This window comes from Mus caroli, chromosome 8, assembly GCF_900094665.2.
Source record: "Mus caroli chromosome 8, CAROLI_EIJ_v1.1, whole genome shotgun sequence".
Classification (NCBI taxonomy): Eukaryota; Metazoa; Chordata; class Mammalia; order Rodentia; family Muridae; genus Mus; species Mus caroli.
The window spans coordinates 53,769,506-53,785,903 of NC_034577.1; the positions used below are offsets into that span (position 1 = coordinate 53,769,506).

Below are 16,398 nucleotides of genomic sequence, written 5' to 3' on the forward strand. Positions count from 1 at the left end.
CAGATTACAGAGATGATGATGATGGCTGCCCCCAAGGCGCAGATAAAAGAGGCACCCCCTAGCCAGCTTCAAGGCGCCGGCCCACCTGGGTCAGACTTTGAATTCACCTCATTTTAGGGAGGTAGGAAGAACCTCCCCAAGACTGACTTTAATCTCCCACCTGTTTTTCTTTTTTTTTCCTTTCTCATTTTGAATTTTAGGATCCGCAATTCTCCAAACTTGCTTGGATTTGTCTCCCTTGGCTGCTGCAGTGGGGGCTGATTGCTGGGTGAAAGAGGCGGGCCCCAGGAACCATAGGGTGGTCATTAACCCGAACCCCAGAACTAAGGGGTCTCACTTTGCTCTCTCTGTATCTACCCAGGCAGTGTGCCCGCCCAGCAAAGTGCGATCGGTTCCCGCCAGAGCCACTCCCTTCCCAGGCCACCGGGAAGAGTCGGTCTCCAGGCACCGGCCAGGCGGAGCCGGAGGCCGGCAGGGCGCCCTTGCCCCAGCCTCTTCCTGGTCCCTCGGCGCCACTCCCACCGCCCTCCTCCCGGGTAGCCCAATTTGCTCGGGGTGCACGTCCTCGGGGGGTGAAGGCGCGGGTCCCCGAGCCTTCCTCCCGCTAAGTGCGTCCCCGAAGCCGCCGCCCGCTGGGGGGCTCCTGCGCCGGTCCCCGAGCGGCGGGCGGCGCTGTGGTGCGTCCCTCCAGTCCCCGGGTGCCCGCTGCGCGCTGCCTCCGCCTCCTCCTCCTCCTTGGCGGCGTCGCGTTCCCCCGCCCTCCTCGCTGGGCGGGTGGGAGGCGGCGGCGGCGGCGGCGTGCTGTGCGAGCGCGCGCGAGGGGGGCGGCCGTGAGGAGGCTCCCGGTGCCACCGCGGCGGCCGAGCCACACGGGCAGCGGGCTCGGCGGGGCCGCATCTACCAGCGCTGCGGGGCCGCGAACAAAGGCGAGCAGCGGAGGCGCGAGGTAGGGTGCGCGGCGAGTCCGAGACGCCGGGCGCGGGGTGGTGGCCGGTGGTCGCCCGCATCCCGGTGGTGCGCGCGAATCGGTCCCCGCGCTTCCCCTTTGGGTCTCCAGGACCTGCCGGGAACGAGCCCCGCGGCCTTTCTGTTCTCTTCCGAAGCCTCTGCCCGGCCTCGGGGCCGCTCTCTCCCCGGACGCAGCCCGGTCCCTTCTGCCTCTGGAGTGGCAGTCTCCGGGGACTGTCGCTGAGCTCATCCCCGCGGGGTCGCTAGTCTGCTTCCCGCCGCACTCAGTGGCGCTGACTTTGGCCAACTTAAGGCTGCATCTTTATTTTTCTTTAAGTCCTTGAAAACTTCCACCGATCGGTGTTGGGCAATTTTTTGTCCTGGATTTGACTTAAAGGGAGGCTGAGAGGAGGCAGCTGGGTGAGATTCCCTGTTTCTGGAGCTACCCGGCCGCAGCCTCAGCTCCTAGGACCATCTCTGCCCCCGGCTGGCGACACCTGGCTCTGGGGTGTGTCTATGGCGAGCACCACGCCACGGGGTTGGGGACTACCTGTGCCCCACCGTGGGAAGAGGGGCGCACCCTGGCTCTCCCCAGAACCGACTAGTCAGGAACAGCTGTTAATGTAGCCTCCAAATCCTTTCACCCCCTCCCTTCCTAGGCATCTACATTGATTGGGGTGGTGGTGGTGGGGGTACAGCGATGCACCAACTGGCTTCAAATACTCTTTCTCCTGAAGGGCCCGTTTTTCAGATCGTACCCAGAGTTTTCAGCCTAGCATTCATTCCATCGTCGAATTTTGGTGAACATTTTACTAGATTTTTCTGAATGGGATTAGGACAAGCCGTTCAGAAATCTGTTTCAGAGTTTGTCAGCCATGCCGGAAAAGGTGATTTTCTTGTAGCTATTTTCAAGCAGGTTTTGACTATATCTTTTAGAATTGCCGATCATCAGCTCTGGGGGAGGAGGGGGGGGGCGTTCGATAAGATTAAGCTGTCTGTTCTCAGACAGAGAAGACACATATGTACTTAATATTGGGATCATTCACTACGAGGATCCCCAAGGCAAGGCTTCTTAAATGATAACGGTGGCTTAAAAATTGGGAAGGTCTTTGGACTTAAAAGTATTGTTTTAGATAGAGGAAACTTCCAGTCGGTTTTGCTTAGGTTCTCCAATAAGTTGAGAACTTTATTAGGCAGCCGATATCGGTCCTTTATTGCTTTTTCATAAATCCTGTTTATTGCTTGCTAGTTCTTGCTGCCCAGTGAGGTTCTAGATATCTTCAGGGATTAGTAGGGAATCGTTTAAGAAGCCTGTTGTGTTTTTTAATTGTTGACTTTGGAGCTCAGAAACCACATTCCAAAGCCAAGCTGGACTATGCAGAGGAAGCACTTTTGTGTACTTTTTGGTTCTTGGCTCCACTGTGAACTTTTCCCCCAGATAACAACAGTCATTTTTCTCTTTCCTCCCCTCTCTCCCCATAACTCCAGAGCAAAGTCTGAAATGGATGTTACATGAATCACTTTAAGGGCTGCGCACAACTATGAACGTTCTGAAGCCGTTTTCTCACTAAAGTCACTCAAGATGGATGAGTCTGCCTTGTTGGACCTTCTGGAGTGCCCTGTGTGTCTAGAACGCCTGGATGCTTCCGCCAAGGTCTTACCTTGCCAGCATACGTTTTGCAAACGTTGTTTGCTGGGGATTGTGGGTTCCCGGAACGAACTCAGATGTCCCGAATGCCGGACTCTTGTTGGCTGTGGGGTCGACGAGCTCCCCAGTAACATCCTACTGGTCAGACTTCTGGATGGCATCAAGCAGAGGCCTTGGAAACCCGGCCCTGCCGGCGGGACCACCTGCACAAACACATTAAGGGCACAGGGCAACACTGTGGTTAATTGTGGCTCGAAAGATCTGCAGAGCTCCCAGTGTGGACAGCAGCCTCGGGTGCAAGCCTGGAGCCCCCCAGTGAGGGTGAGTAGCTTGTAAGAGAGACAGTTGGGTGAATGCAGGGTGTGATGACCGACTGCAGCTCTTCTTTATTAGCTTATTTTTCAAATCAGCTCTAAGAAGCCACACCTACCCGGGCAGATAGATTCAACCTCAGGACCTTATTTTCTCTTGAAATAAGACTGGATCCCACATAGTAAATCCTGTTTTAAAGATCTTCTCTTATAGTCTCCATTGTCTGGTAGGATATGTTTTAGGAACCAGGTATCAAATGTTCATTAAAAGAAAAATTGGAAAATTGGTATGGTCTCACCCTTTTGATGGCGCTGAGAGAATCGTGTGTGTGTGTGTATACACATACAAGTGTATATATAGTAAATAAGTATATGAGTAAATCGTAGGTAAGAATGCAAGCCTTAATTTTTATACTGCTTAGAGCCATTCTGGTGGTTTTATGAATGCACAGTACAGAATATGGTTGGAGGATTTTTGAACAAATCATGGCCACAGGTAGCAGCTTCGTTGCTGTAGCAACAGAATGTCACATAGGACTCTTACATCTGGCTGTACTGGGCTTTGTAGGGAGTGAAATGAAATACTCCGTTAAAATGATTTTTTCCCCCTTTGGTTTGGGCGGAAAAAATTGTAGGTGAAGTTAAATATTTCTACCTTTACTAGGCTTAATTTAGTAAATGATTCTTAATGAATAAGAATTGTGTTTCCTGTGATCATTTCCTGATAGGACCTGCTTTTGTTGTTTTTCATGAAATGAGACACGGTCTTTGACATCCAGACAACAAGAGTCATTCTGTTTTGGTTGGAAGAAGGCAGTGCTTCCATTTAATAAATAGCTATCCACTAGGCAGTTTTGATAATTGGCCATGTATTTGTCAAATGAATAGATTTTTATAGGCTATTAAAATTGTTATTATTTTTAGATTTAGAACATTGTTATTTGTCTAAGGGTTTTGCCTGCACATGTGTATGTGCACCACCTATGTGCCCGATGCCCATAAATGTCAGAAGAAGGCATCAGATTTCCCAGAACCGGACGGAGTTAGGAATTGTGAGTCACCATGTGGGTGCTGGGAACTGAACTCCAGTCCTAGCCAATGGTCTTAACCACTGAGATATCTCTCCAGTCTCAAGTCATTTTAAAGAACATTTTAAAGCTGGCTGAGATTTTTCTTTTTTAAATATTTTTAGTCAGAACCTAAAACTGATTGCTTTCATTTAATAAATAGCTATCCACTAGGATGGTAGTGTGGGGACTCATACATGTGTGGACTATCAGCTCATCATTGCATAAAATAATTTTTACCATTTATAGAATGATAAGAAGTACTTACATCACTAGATGTAGTATCTTAGTCACAGGTGCTGTTTGGATTACTAGAGAGCAGCTTTATCATTAGGGTCCTAGTTTCCTAAGATTCATATATATGACATATGATTAATATGTAGATATTAAAAATTGGCCTCAGGTGGCTTTTCTTTCTGTAGCCTGGGCTAGCCTGGGATTCACTGTGTATACCAGGCTGGCCTCAGATTCATGCTCCCACCTCAGTTTACCGAGTATGGGATTACAGGCATGATTACCCTGCCTTTGGGAAGGCTTTCTTACTTGGATCCTGATGTACGAAACTCTTATTATGTAGTACCAAGTTTACTGGTACCTTGATTAGTACATATGGGCTCATGAATATTTTAATCTCATAACCAGGGATTGGCCTGATCATTTCTGAGACTTGGAGCCAGGTCTGCTTGCCTTAACAGAGAGGGAAGGTAGATTTGCATCTTTGGAGGGATTTTGTTTCTTGTTAATTAGGCCTGGTGAGAGTGGCTTCTGGCTATGAATTCAAGTGTCGCAGTTGTTGTCTTACCTGTTGGGAGGAATGCTATGAATGTCTGATTGCTGATAAAGGAATTTAAGGAGAGGTTCAATCAAGCCCATTTGACTTTAAATGTTCTTTCTAATGCAGGTATTGACAAGGAAATAGAAGCGAAAGGCCCTGCCTCTGCGGCTGGCTAAGATTCCAAAATGGGTTTTTATTTTTCTTGGCTATTTGGAGATTTTGATCCTGCCAATATGCTTTTTCCCGTTTCTATGATTCCTAGTTTGCTTCCTGTTTTTCTTTGACATCTGACAGATGCTTTTCAGAGAGGGTCAGTTGAACTTGAGCCTTATTAGTTTGTATAGAAGAGTTGAGGACTTTGTGGAGAGCGGAGAAAGACAGACAAGCAGAAGTCTGAATTCGAGTAAATGATGTCATCATATTAAAAATTAATTTTTTTCCGAGTTACAGTAGCATTTGTTCATACAAGTATTCACGGCAGCCGAGGCTTCACGTATATAGAGGGAACACCTGAAAGGTAAATCCGTTCCCAGAACCCGCTGCTTGACAAATGTTAGACATTTGTATCACACACCGGTGGCCTGGAGGCTGTAATGAGCCCCTTTGGATGCTTCCCGAGGTGAGTGGCTACAGTAACTCCCCAGCGCTCATCCTCTTTGCTTAGATTCTCTGACACAGCCAAGCGCTTCCACCAGCCTGTTGACACATGTTGTGGAAAGCTGAGAGTGAGACCATGTGGAACGTTGCTTCAGCTCACCAGTGTTGCTCTGCGTTAGCGTATGCCCATGTGGTCTCCTTGTGTTTCTAGCCAAGGTGGGTTCAGTGCTATCAGCAGATTCAAACATTTCCAATGTGTGCCACACATCTTATTCCCAGAACTTTAGTGTTTCCTGCTTAGGATGACGGGGACAGGGGTCCCTTCCTGTTGGACTGGAGTCACCATGAGCCCTGCCTGTTCTTTAGTTCAAGCAAAAAGAATTCCCCATGCTTTTTGGCCAGTGCCAAGCAGGAAAATGAACCCCAGGGAGGGGGAGACTAGATACTGTTTTGGTGCATAAAAGGTGTACCTATGGCTGATTATAGCTGTTATATATTTGCCAGATTATATATATTATCTAATGGATATATACATATTTTATCTATATATCTACAGAATAGCTATCTATTGAAAATATAAGATTACATGTGTTATCTAATGAATATATGTACATACATACATACATACATACATAGAAATGATACAGACAACAACATGTTCAATAATTCCTATAAGATTGTAACCTTCTAGGAGAGTTAAACTGCTTCCTGTAATTTCTGCTTTCTATAGTTAATTTGGATTTGTTGTTGTCTTTATCTATTAACTAGATGATCTTGCTGTGTTGCTCAGGCTAGCCATGAACTTAAGCCTCAGGCTTCTGGGTTGTGAGTTTTTGGGTGGTGGTGTTCAGGGCCAGATTACATTCTTCCAGTAAACTGCAGGCTGGCTGATGATGGTGGGGCCAGATACAGATTCTGCGCATGAACTTCAGAGTGTGCGGTCTGTCTCACAGGAGAGATTAACAGCATTAAAGCAGTGCAGGGGTGTAATAAACATGGTGACTTGTGTGCTGGAGAGGCAGCAAGAGGGGATAGAAGGGCTTTGAGTTCAGGGTGAAAGTAAACTTGCTTATATGCCAGATCCTCAGAAGCTGCCTCCGGGGAGAGGCGTTTGAACTGAGATCTGAGCAGTGAAGTGATAATCCCGAGAATGGGGGCTGGGCCAGGCAGGGGGCAGAAGGAGCCTCATGGACAGGAAGTGAATGGGGACAGTGAACTACTGGCAGGCCCGGCCTGAGCCTGAGAGCCTACGTGGACCTCAGTGGGATAAAGCCAGACGGATGGGTACTAAGTGCTCAGAATGGGGGAGGGATGGTCAGTCAGTAAGGCTTTGGAACAGGTAGAGCGTTAGAGGTGCAAACCGAAGACTGAGACTGTGAGAAAAAGGGGAAATCTAGACTGGGACCACAGGTCATGTTTCCTTCCCTCTGAAAATGCCAGCTATGCGTTCGTTCCTTCATGGCCGTAACCGTACTCTTTTGCCTCCCTTCTCATGGTGTCTGTACAGGTTGGGGGTTCTGTCACTCAGACCTCCTCTTGTGGAAGAACTGACTTCAAGTTCCTCGGAAAGTGTCTCTCTGTGGGGAAGTACTAATTCCCAAGTACCTCAGAAGGTGGCTTTCTGTGGGGAAGTACTAATTTCCAAGTACCTCAGAAGGTGGCTTTCTGTGGGGAAGTACTAAGTTCAAGTACCTGAGACTGTGTCTCTGTAGGGAAGTACTAACTCCAAGTACCTCAGAAGGTGGCTTTCTGTGGGGAAGTACTAAGTCCAAGTACCTCAGAATATGTCTCTGTGTGGGGAAGTACTAACTCTAAGTACCCCAGAATGTGTTTCTGTGTTAGGATAGGACCCTTCCAGTGGTGGTGAAAGTGGGTAAAATGAGCCACCAATGTGACTTGTGTTCTTAATAGAAGAGATTGTGGCACGTAGAGACACAGAGGCAAGACCATGTGACGACACGTGGAAAAGCCGGCTGACCACAAGCTAAGTGGAGAGGCATGAGTAAATCCCATTCCTAGACCTTGGCCTTGTTCCGTTGAAGCTGTCCAGTCTGTGGTATTTCATGGCAGCAGCCAAGCACCCACTTCTAAAGTCAGCCCTTGGAGTGACTGACTTCTCATCCTGCTGCGGATTCAGTCAGTCCTGGTTGCCCACAGAGACTTGCCATGGGCCACCCAGCCCATTTTTGTCTTTATTTAAGAAGTTATATATTTATGTAAGAAGTTATTCGGGCCCTCCCTACCACTTCAACTGGCCAAATTACCTGGTATGATTTCATAAGCTAGGGCAGGAATTTCATGAGAAAATGGCAGCTTACGTCATAATGTGCCAAATAGAAAATTTTGTAGAAGGAAGAAAATGTCCAGAGGGGAGAAAGATTTCTTTCCCGCCTCCCATACTGTGACTTGAGTTTGGGGAGGTTGGTGGACACTGGTGGACATACTGTTGTCTGTGGCATTTCGTGACAAAGCTAGCAAGAGGGGACTTGAAGGAATTGTCTTGGAGAAAGCAACACAACTCAACTTGCTCTATGTAGAGGTGGAAGGGGCTAAGGTTGTCCCTAGACTGTTTGGTGTCCCAGGGGCCAGCAGGTGCCTGTGGAGAGCTTTCTAACTCCGTTCTGTGCTGGGACAAAGGCAAGATCAGAGCATGTTTTGCTGAAAACATTTAGATGGGGCTGGGGTGGGAGGTAGGGAGAATGGTAAAATTCACAGGAATAGGCGGATAAGCCACCATAATTCAGAAGCACCAGGCTGTGGAATGGGATGGATCATGTCTGTGTCTAAGGCTGTGGTCAGCGGTCACTGATTAAGTATATAGAGTGGACCAAGCATGGTCCAGACACAGAACTGTGTGTTTCAGAATGTTCAGTATGAATGCTGTCACCAGGACGGACGTCTCTCAATAGATGGGAGCAAGATCTGTGGTAACTCATACTTGATTTAAAAACACTGTTTAATGAGGTTATTCGCGTGAGAACATTTCAGAATGGCCCAACTGAAAAGAGAAGGTAAGATTCCCCCCTCCCGCCGGGCGTGGTGGCGCACGCCTTTAATCCCAGCACTCGGGAGGCAGAGGCAGGCGGATTTCTGAGTTCGAGGCCAGCCTGGTCTACAAAGTGAGTTCCAGGACAGCCAGGGCTATACAGAGAAACCCTGTCTCAAAAAACAAAAAAAAAAAAAAAAAAAAAAAAAAAAAAAAAAAAAAAAAAAAAAAAAAAAAACCCCCAACAAAAAAAACCAAAAAAAAAAAAAAAAAAAAAAAGATTCCCCCCTCCCCATACACAAGTGGTTGCAGATTGACCTTGTATGTTATTTAGCCCTTGACACCTACTCTGTGACTCATGCAGGCGTCATCCTAGAACTCAGTGGAGGGCCCTGGGATGTGCCTTCCCTCTTTGGTGATGATGTAGGGTAGACCCCAGGCCTTGTACCTGCTAAGTTGCTGCTCTGCCACTGAGCTAGTCATTCCTCACACCCCTAGCCCTGCGCTCTGGCATCTTGAGTGTGGCAGAAGGCAGGACTAGGGAGGGAGTCCTTGGTACTCACCGGCTGATAATTTAAAGAGCAAAATGCATTTAAATCTCACTAACTTGTGACTAAGGACACCTTTCTGGGGGGCAGAGTGTAGTATTTGAGAAATGAAAATGTAAATTTTAAAGTAAGTATTTGAGAACAATTTTGTTTTAAAAATTTCAGCCTTAGAGAAGTATATGCTACTAAATGTGTGTGTATATACATACACACACACACACACACACACATCTAATTCTAGATAATTGTGTAGACTTTTGTGTGATGAAGTAAAAATATATATAAAAACATAAAAGCTTGAGCTTTTTATATCCATACTTGCTGAGTTGCTAGATCATTTACTTCGTCTCTGGAATCCTTTCATGTTAGAGCACAGATTGGCTTCATGAAATGATTTGTGTGTAATAGACGTGCAGAGACGTGCACATAGAGTGAGTGTACCAGTCGGGAATCACCAGGCTCCATTCATTTCAAAATGATGAGAGTGGTTTCCCTCCTATTTTAAAAGTTGAAAATAAAAAGGGCTCACAGGAAGGCATTTAGTGGCAGAAACTGGCGGGTAGAGAGAGGGTCATTGAAGCTTCTAGTATTTGTACTCCTAAGCCAAGGAGTGACGTCTGTAGATGGGTTTGTGTAAGCACCCCCTCCATCTCCCAGAATAAGAAAGTAATGGAAACGGAAGTATTTCATACGGGACACTGCAGGCAGGTCGAGGTAGCCTGGTCAGTGACAGTGCTTGGCAAGCTCTCTGTATCTTTGCATAGTCCCTCACAGGGAGGCATTTGCTATCAGAACTCTCACGTATAGGTGTAGGAAGGACAGCTAGAAGACTTCGGATAACGCATCTGAACTCTCCTCGCTTGTCATTAGCTGAGCTGGGCTTTCACCTTACATCTCTGTCACCCCAAATGCTTCCTTCTTGTACATACCATGTGGGACACAGTCTCCTTGGGTCTAGTTACTTCCATTGGAGAAAGCTTTCTCCAGCCATAGCTAGCAGCAACTCTACTCTTCTCAGTCTGGTTGCTACCTGTGAGTACTTTATTGTAGAAAATGTGTATGGGGGTGGGAAGAGGGGCAGGGTACAAATGAAAACTCTGTTATGATGAAAATGGACAAGGAAGCAGTCAGTATCTTTGGAGGTTATAAGCTGTGGCCTCTGTTGTCAACACTGCAAACCAACTGGGCTTCATTTCTTCAACATGATAGGCTAGTACCTTTAAAGACTTAGAGACCTGCTTCAGACAGGGCAGGGCAAGGGAAAGGAGGGGAAGGGAGAGGAGAGGAGGGAAGGGGAGAGGAGGGGAGGGAAGGGGAGAGGGGAGGGGAGGGGAGGACATGGAGCAGAGAGCACAAGAGGCTGAGTTAAACTTAAATTAAAAGCACTTTAATTTTCTTCTTTGACATTTTTGCACATGCATATAATATAGTCTGGTTACCCTCACCCCTTCCCTCTCTGGGTTATGTTTTTATCAACTTGGTTACATAAGTCCCTTGTTCTTGGTGACAACTGTGTTTATCTAAGGCTCTTTGTTAGGACCTATCCCTTGGAGCCTAATAGGCTCACCTGTGGGTACACACGTGAAAAGCAGTGAGTGGCTCCCTCCCAGAACCCACCAGAAAAGGGCCATCTTGATTTTCAGAAGCCTTGACAGCCTGACTCGTAGGACTCACTCAAAAGGGGCTTGATGGGCCGGGCAGTGGTGGCGCATGCCTGTAATCCCAGCACTTGGGAGGCAGAGGCAAGTGGATTTCTGAGTTCGAGGCCAGCCTGGTCTACAGAGTGAGACAGCCAGGATGGCACAGAGAAACCCTATCTCAAACAAACAAAACAAAACAAAACCCAAAGGGGGCTCGATGGTATGTAAAGCCAGATAAAGGCTTGGAATGGCAGCCATGCTCTCTCACCCTTTGATGTGTGCACATGCCTGGTTTTGCTGCAGCCTCTCCACCCTGTGTACATTAAGGATGACACTTGCCTATCCGGTTGATAGGTTCTTTTGTGGTCTGTGCAAGAATTGAGATACACGTGTTTTGAAGACTGGAAAGCCTGTGGAAGTGGAGGTGTTGTAATGCGAGTATTAGTTTTCCATTTGGGGTGATGAGAACCCGAGAAATAAGAATAAAGAAGGATAATGATACAGGAAGCAGTGTCTGGATACAGAGCTACCCAATGGGGGCACGAGGCAGGGGTTTGCTGTCACACATGTGGAAAAGTGTCTGATGAATGTCCGTTCTCTGCCAGTCTCTGGGGTCATTTAGTTTTCCCTGTCTACAGTCATGTGCCCAGTGCTGAGAAATTCATTCTAAGGAATGTATTGCTGTGCATTTCGTCATTGGGAACATCATAGGCATATGATGTCAGTCCTTCAGAGCTTTTGATACAGTCGAGAAAACATGGTAGACATGTGCACACACACGTATGTACATGTGCGTATATGTGTGCACATGTATAGATGCAGATTCTCGTGTATAAGGAAGCCAGAAAACAACCTCAATGATATTCCAATATTCCTCATTCCTTGGGTACATCTTTTTTATTATTATTATTATTTTGGAGACTAGATCTCTCTGACTTGGAACTCGTTGAGTAGATTAGGCTGGCCAGCTAGTGGGGCCCAGTAACCCATCTGCCTTAATCACCTCAGTGTTGGGATGAAAACCATGCATCACCATACTTAGCTTTTATACTACTGCTGCTGCTGCTGCTGCTTTTTGGTTTTTTGAGCTCTGCTGCCCTGGAACTTGCTCCATATTCCAGGCTGGCCTTGAACTCCGAGATTCTCCCATTTCCCTGCCTTCCGAGGCCTGGGATTAGAGACCTGTGCCACCCCCCCCCCCCATCCCGTGCTTAGCTTTTTGAGCATAGGTTCAGGAGATTGAATTCAGTTCTGTTTGCTTACAGGGCAGGCATGTTACTTACAGCTATCAGCCAAACCCTGGGAAACAGGTTTCGTAGTGAACTTTTTTCTCTAAGTAGAGAAAATTCTAATTATGATAAAAATCAAACTACATAAACCAGGAAGTCATTTGTTAGCATCACGATTATATGCTATTTGTACTATTTTTTTTTTAAAGATGGGACTGGCAGTGCCACAGCTTTCCTTACACACACTACATGAGGATACTGTGCACTAGTATATTACAACAGCTTCCATGTACCTAGTCCAGGGGACAATCATTCAGCTCCCTTGTAATCCCTGGGACCACTGTAGCCTGACTAGACCAGAACATCACAAACTGGAATCATGGACTGGTACTTGGCTATATTCTCATTGCTGCTTTACAAAAAAAAAAAAAAAAAAAAAAAAACCCAAAAAACCAAAAACCAAAAACAAAAAAAAACCTTTGGGTGACTGAAGAAGGAAAAGGGGAGAAGGAAATTGGCATAGAAAAAGGGACTCTGGCCGGAGGTCCCCACTGTTCTTGGGGAAGTCCCAAGAGGTTTGATCTTTAGCTCCAGTCCCCACTCTTCCTTCCATCTCCCCAGGAGTAGAAGCTCCACACTTTGTTTTCTCTCTCCTGTCCTCCTGAGCTGCCTGCCCTGTCTTGTTACTGCTGTTTGCTCTTTAGAAGTGGCTGGGGTGGGGGTAGGGGAGTCACCAGGGAAAGCAGTAGAAAACAGGGGAGCAGGGAGGGGTGGGGGTGGGAGGGCTCTGTCCAGAGCTCTGTCTGCTTTTCTGGATCACTTTCTTGATCTTGTTGCCTTCCCCCCATAATTAGTTGATGGTCTCAGAAGGTAAAATCTGAGGTGTAAAAAGGTACAGGAAAGGGCAGTCTGTCAGTTCTTGCCTGTTCTCCCTTCCCCTACCCCACCCCCATGATGTCTCTGTCTCTGTCTCTGTCTCTGTCTCTGTCTCTGTCTCTGTCTCTGTCTCTCTCCTTGTCTAAAGCCTCCCTTCTATAATGCTGGCCTCTCCCAGAACTGTTTCTCCCAGGATAGTCACACACTGCATTTCTTCCTTCCTCGTCCTTCCAGTCTGTTACTTAATATGGTTTAAGCACATCCATAAGAGGATGTGGAAAGACTTTTCCTTTAAGGTCAAAGGGCAGAGTGCATTGCAATTCATTCGGTAGCAGGGTCTTGATAAGGATCTGTGGTTATACAGTGACCTGGTGCATATGACACCGTGAGATAGTAGGTGGCACACACAGTGCAGGGTCGAGAGAGACGCTCAGGCAGCAGGCAAGTCTCAGTTACACAGCAACGTGGTAGAGCGAGGTTCACTTACAATAGAAGTAGGACCAGTAGCAACTAAATAGAGTAAGGAACTCAGCAGGAAAGCTTTACTTACAAAACAACGTAGTCTAGTGGGGTATAAGTAGGGTAAAAATATTGTGTTCTGAGACAACTCTGCCAGTGAGACTCCCTCTGAGCCCCAGACACCCTTCCTGTGGGTCCCCAAGCCTTTCCAGCATGTGTGCCTGCCAATGCCTAGTCAAGAGGGTGCTAACAGTTGCTTTGTGAATGATGACATATGGGTTGCTGTAAACACAGCCATTTTAAAGATAGATGTGTGAGTGGGCTCTTAGGGGTATCTGGGAAGGGAGAGGAGGTGCCATTTCAGATGGTTGACAGTAGTAGTTAAGTAGATTATTTGCATCGTGGAAAAGTGAACAGCAGGGGTGGGTGCAAATGAGTGTTTCAGGCACATTAAATGTTGTGCAGAGCAGCAAGGGCTGTTGAGTTTGAGGGTGTCCCCATTAGCCTAAGGAAATAAGTTCTTACAGCTTTTCCTTTTAAAGATCTATGTATCTTAACATTTTTGTTTATGCATATGTGTGTGTGTGTGCATGCGTCTGCATCATGGATAGGAGGGCTGCCAGTCAGTTGTTAGCCACTTGCCGTGAGTGCTAGAGATTGAACTCCGGCCCTCTGGAAGAGAAGCGAGTGCTCGTAACTGCTGAGATGTCCCTCTGGTCCCTAAAGCTTTTTGTTGTTGTTGTTGGTGGTGATGGTGGTGGGTTTTTGTTTGTTTTAATGAAAAAAAAAACTTGCATTATTGCATTTTCACCATTCGTAATTTATTATTCAGGAATGAATGAACAGAAATGTTTTTATTATATTAAAGGTAGTGTGTGTCCCAACCCATTGACCCATTGAGAGTCGTGCAGAAAAAAGGAGTTTGTTGTAGAATACTCTGTATCTTGGTCCTTTTCTCCCCTCCCCTCCCCTCCCACCACTCCCTATGTGTATTGGAATTTATTGAAATGACTTTACAGGGTGCAGTCCAGCTAATCCAAGCTAATCCAATAATGGCTGACTGCGAATGGAAAGTCCAAGCAAGAATTAAGTAGTTGCTCAGTCCGAATGTCTCGGCTGGTCTTCAGTATGTGCTGGAATCCTGAAGAACTGGACTCTAGTGCCAGTGTAGGGCTGGATGTATCAGCAAGTCAGGGGCAAGCAGACAAAGAGCAAACCCTTCCTTCTTCTATGTCCTTGTATAAACTGCCAGCAGAGGCCACGGTCCAGATTCAAGGTGTGTCTGTTTGCCGCAAGATCCTGATGCAAGATGCGCATCTTCCTACTTTAAAGCTCCGTGACTAAAAGTGGATTCACCCTCTGCAAGCCAAGCAAAACAATTTCTTACAGGTGTGCCCTGCATGTCTGGATGGTAGTTCATTCCAGATGTAGTCACGTTGACAACCAAGAATAACCATCACAGGGCCTTAAATCCAATCAGACAACCCTGCAACTTTGTGGGATTTGTATTATGGCACCAGTGTCTGTACCAGGTCTTGTTCCCCATACCCCAAACTGGTCTTGAATTCGCACTAGCATCCTTCCTCAGACTCCGGAGTGCTAGGCTTACAGGAGTGAGCCACCACACTCAGTTCATACCTAGTTTAATTTAGGCGATGGATTAGTTTCTTAGTTTGTGGCACTGACAAAATGGCAGATGAGGGCAGTTTATGAAAGGAAAGGCTCACGGTAGGAGAGTACAGCCCATAATGCCTGGGCCAGCATGGAGACAGGAAGCCTGAGGCTGCTGACCAGCACACTGTGCCAACATCCAGGAAGCAGAGAGAGAATGATGCTTGGCACACCTATGCGTCTGGGACCCCAGCCCCTGGAATGCCTTCAGGATGGTCCTTCCCACCTTGGTTAACCTCATGTAGATAATCTCTTAAAGGCAAGCCTGGAGACCAATTTCATCTCCATCTCTTACAGACCTGCCCAGAGCCTTTCCTTCCAGCTATTCTAGATTCTGTGACGTTGCCACGGTGTTGACCATCATAGGGAATGTACCCCAGATGGCACCCTGGGTGTGCCGTAGAAGAGCCTTAGAGTTGTGCAAGTTTCCCGGAAGTGTGTCTAAGCGAGCACTAATCACTGAGAGCGGAACATGAGATACTCATGAGGACTTTCAATTCATATAGCTCTAAAGCGAGTCTCGGTGTAGGGTTTCTCTGTGTAGTCCTGGATGACCTGGAACTCACTCTGTAGACCAGGCTGGCTTCGAACTCAGAAATCCTCCTGCCTCTGCCTCCCGAGTGCTGGGATTAAAGGCGTGTGCCACCATGCCCGGCTAAAGCTAGTCTTGACTAGTTTTCAGTTTTGTTTGTTTCTTAAGCAGCTTCAGTTGGCCTCAGACTTCCCGTTTGATTCAGTGTGTAATATCAGGTATGATGGCAGCCATGCATCATCAAGCTGGCTATAGATTTTTATTTTTTAACCATAAGCACATAGTTTTTGTATGTGCAGTAGTTGAACGTTAATAGATATGATAAAATTACATTTCAAACACTAAATTTTCATTTCTCCAGTCGATCCTAAGTGGAATTTGCTTAGTAAGTTGCTCATTCCTGTTGTAATAAACTCCTGTTTTAAGTATAGGCTGTGCTGGCTTACTGCCAGCTTTTCACATGCTCTGACGTCCCCCACGGTACCACGTAGTAGAGGAGCCTCAGTCTATGAGGCTAAATATTTTTGGCAGGTGTAATTACTTTTTTTTTTTGCTAGTATCAGCACTCTCTTTGTCATCTGTTTTTATAAAACGAGCCCAGAGTATTGGAAGGTACAGAAGGTGTCAATATTGTGTGCACTGATGTTGCTGGGACTGAAGTTGGTAGACAGACACCGTGGTGTTACCTATTTCAAGGAACCTGGTGTTCTCCGACCAATACTCATGTACCATGGCTTGTGTGTGTCTGCACTCTCAGATAGGAGCATGTATCCCTCCCCCACACAGAACAAAAACAAAAGAAACATATACCCCACCCCCCACCCCCCACCCCCACCCCACAATTGACTTGACAGCAGAGACATTGATTGTTCATGTCTGGGGCCTCTGTTGAGACTATTTGTCAATATGACAAATACTTGATATAAGCAAAGTTAGAAAGGATTGATCTTGGCTCCTGGTGCCAGTCTTTCATGTGGGAAAGAATGGGGTGGGGCAGCACAGCTCCTTTTATAGTAGCCAGGAAGAAGGGGGGAGGGGAGAGGAGGAGGGGGAAGGGGAAGAGGGGAGAGAGAGAGAGAGAGAGAGAGAGAGAGAGAGAGAGAGAGAGAGA

At 46.8% G+C, this 16,398-nt stretch overlaps 1 protein-coding gene across 1 annotated transcript in view; it reads left to right on the top strand.

Moving 5' to 3' along the window:
• Positions 1–468: 468 nt before the first annotated feature.
• Positions 469–16,398, top strand: part of Sh3rf1 (SH3 domain containing ring finger 1) — a 168,280-nt gene continuing 152,350 nt past the window's right edge. The window contains exons 1-2 of the mRNA XM_021170485.1: positions 469–946; positions 2,437–2,917. Of these exons, the coding sequence (XP_021026144.1) occupies positions 2,531–2,917 (387 nt within the window). The 5' untranslated portion in view covers positions 469–946; positions 2,437–2,530. The remainder of the gene's footprint in view (positions 947–2,436; positions 2,918–16,398) is intronic.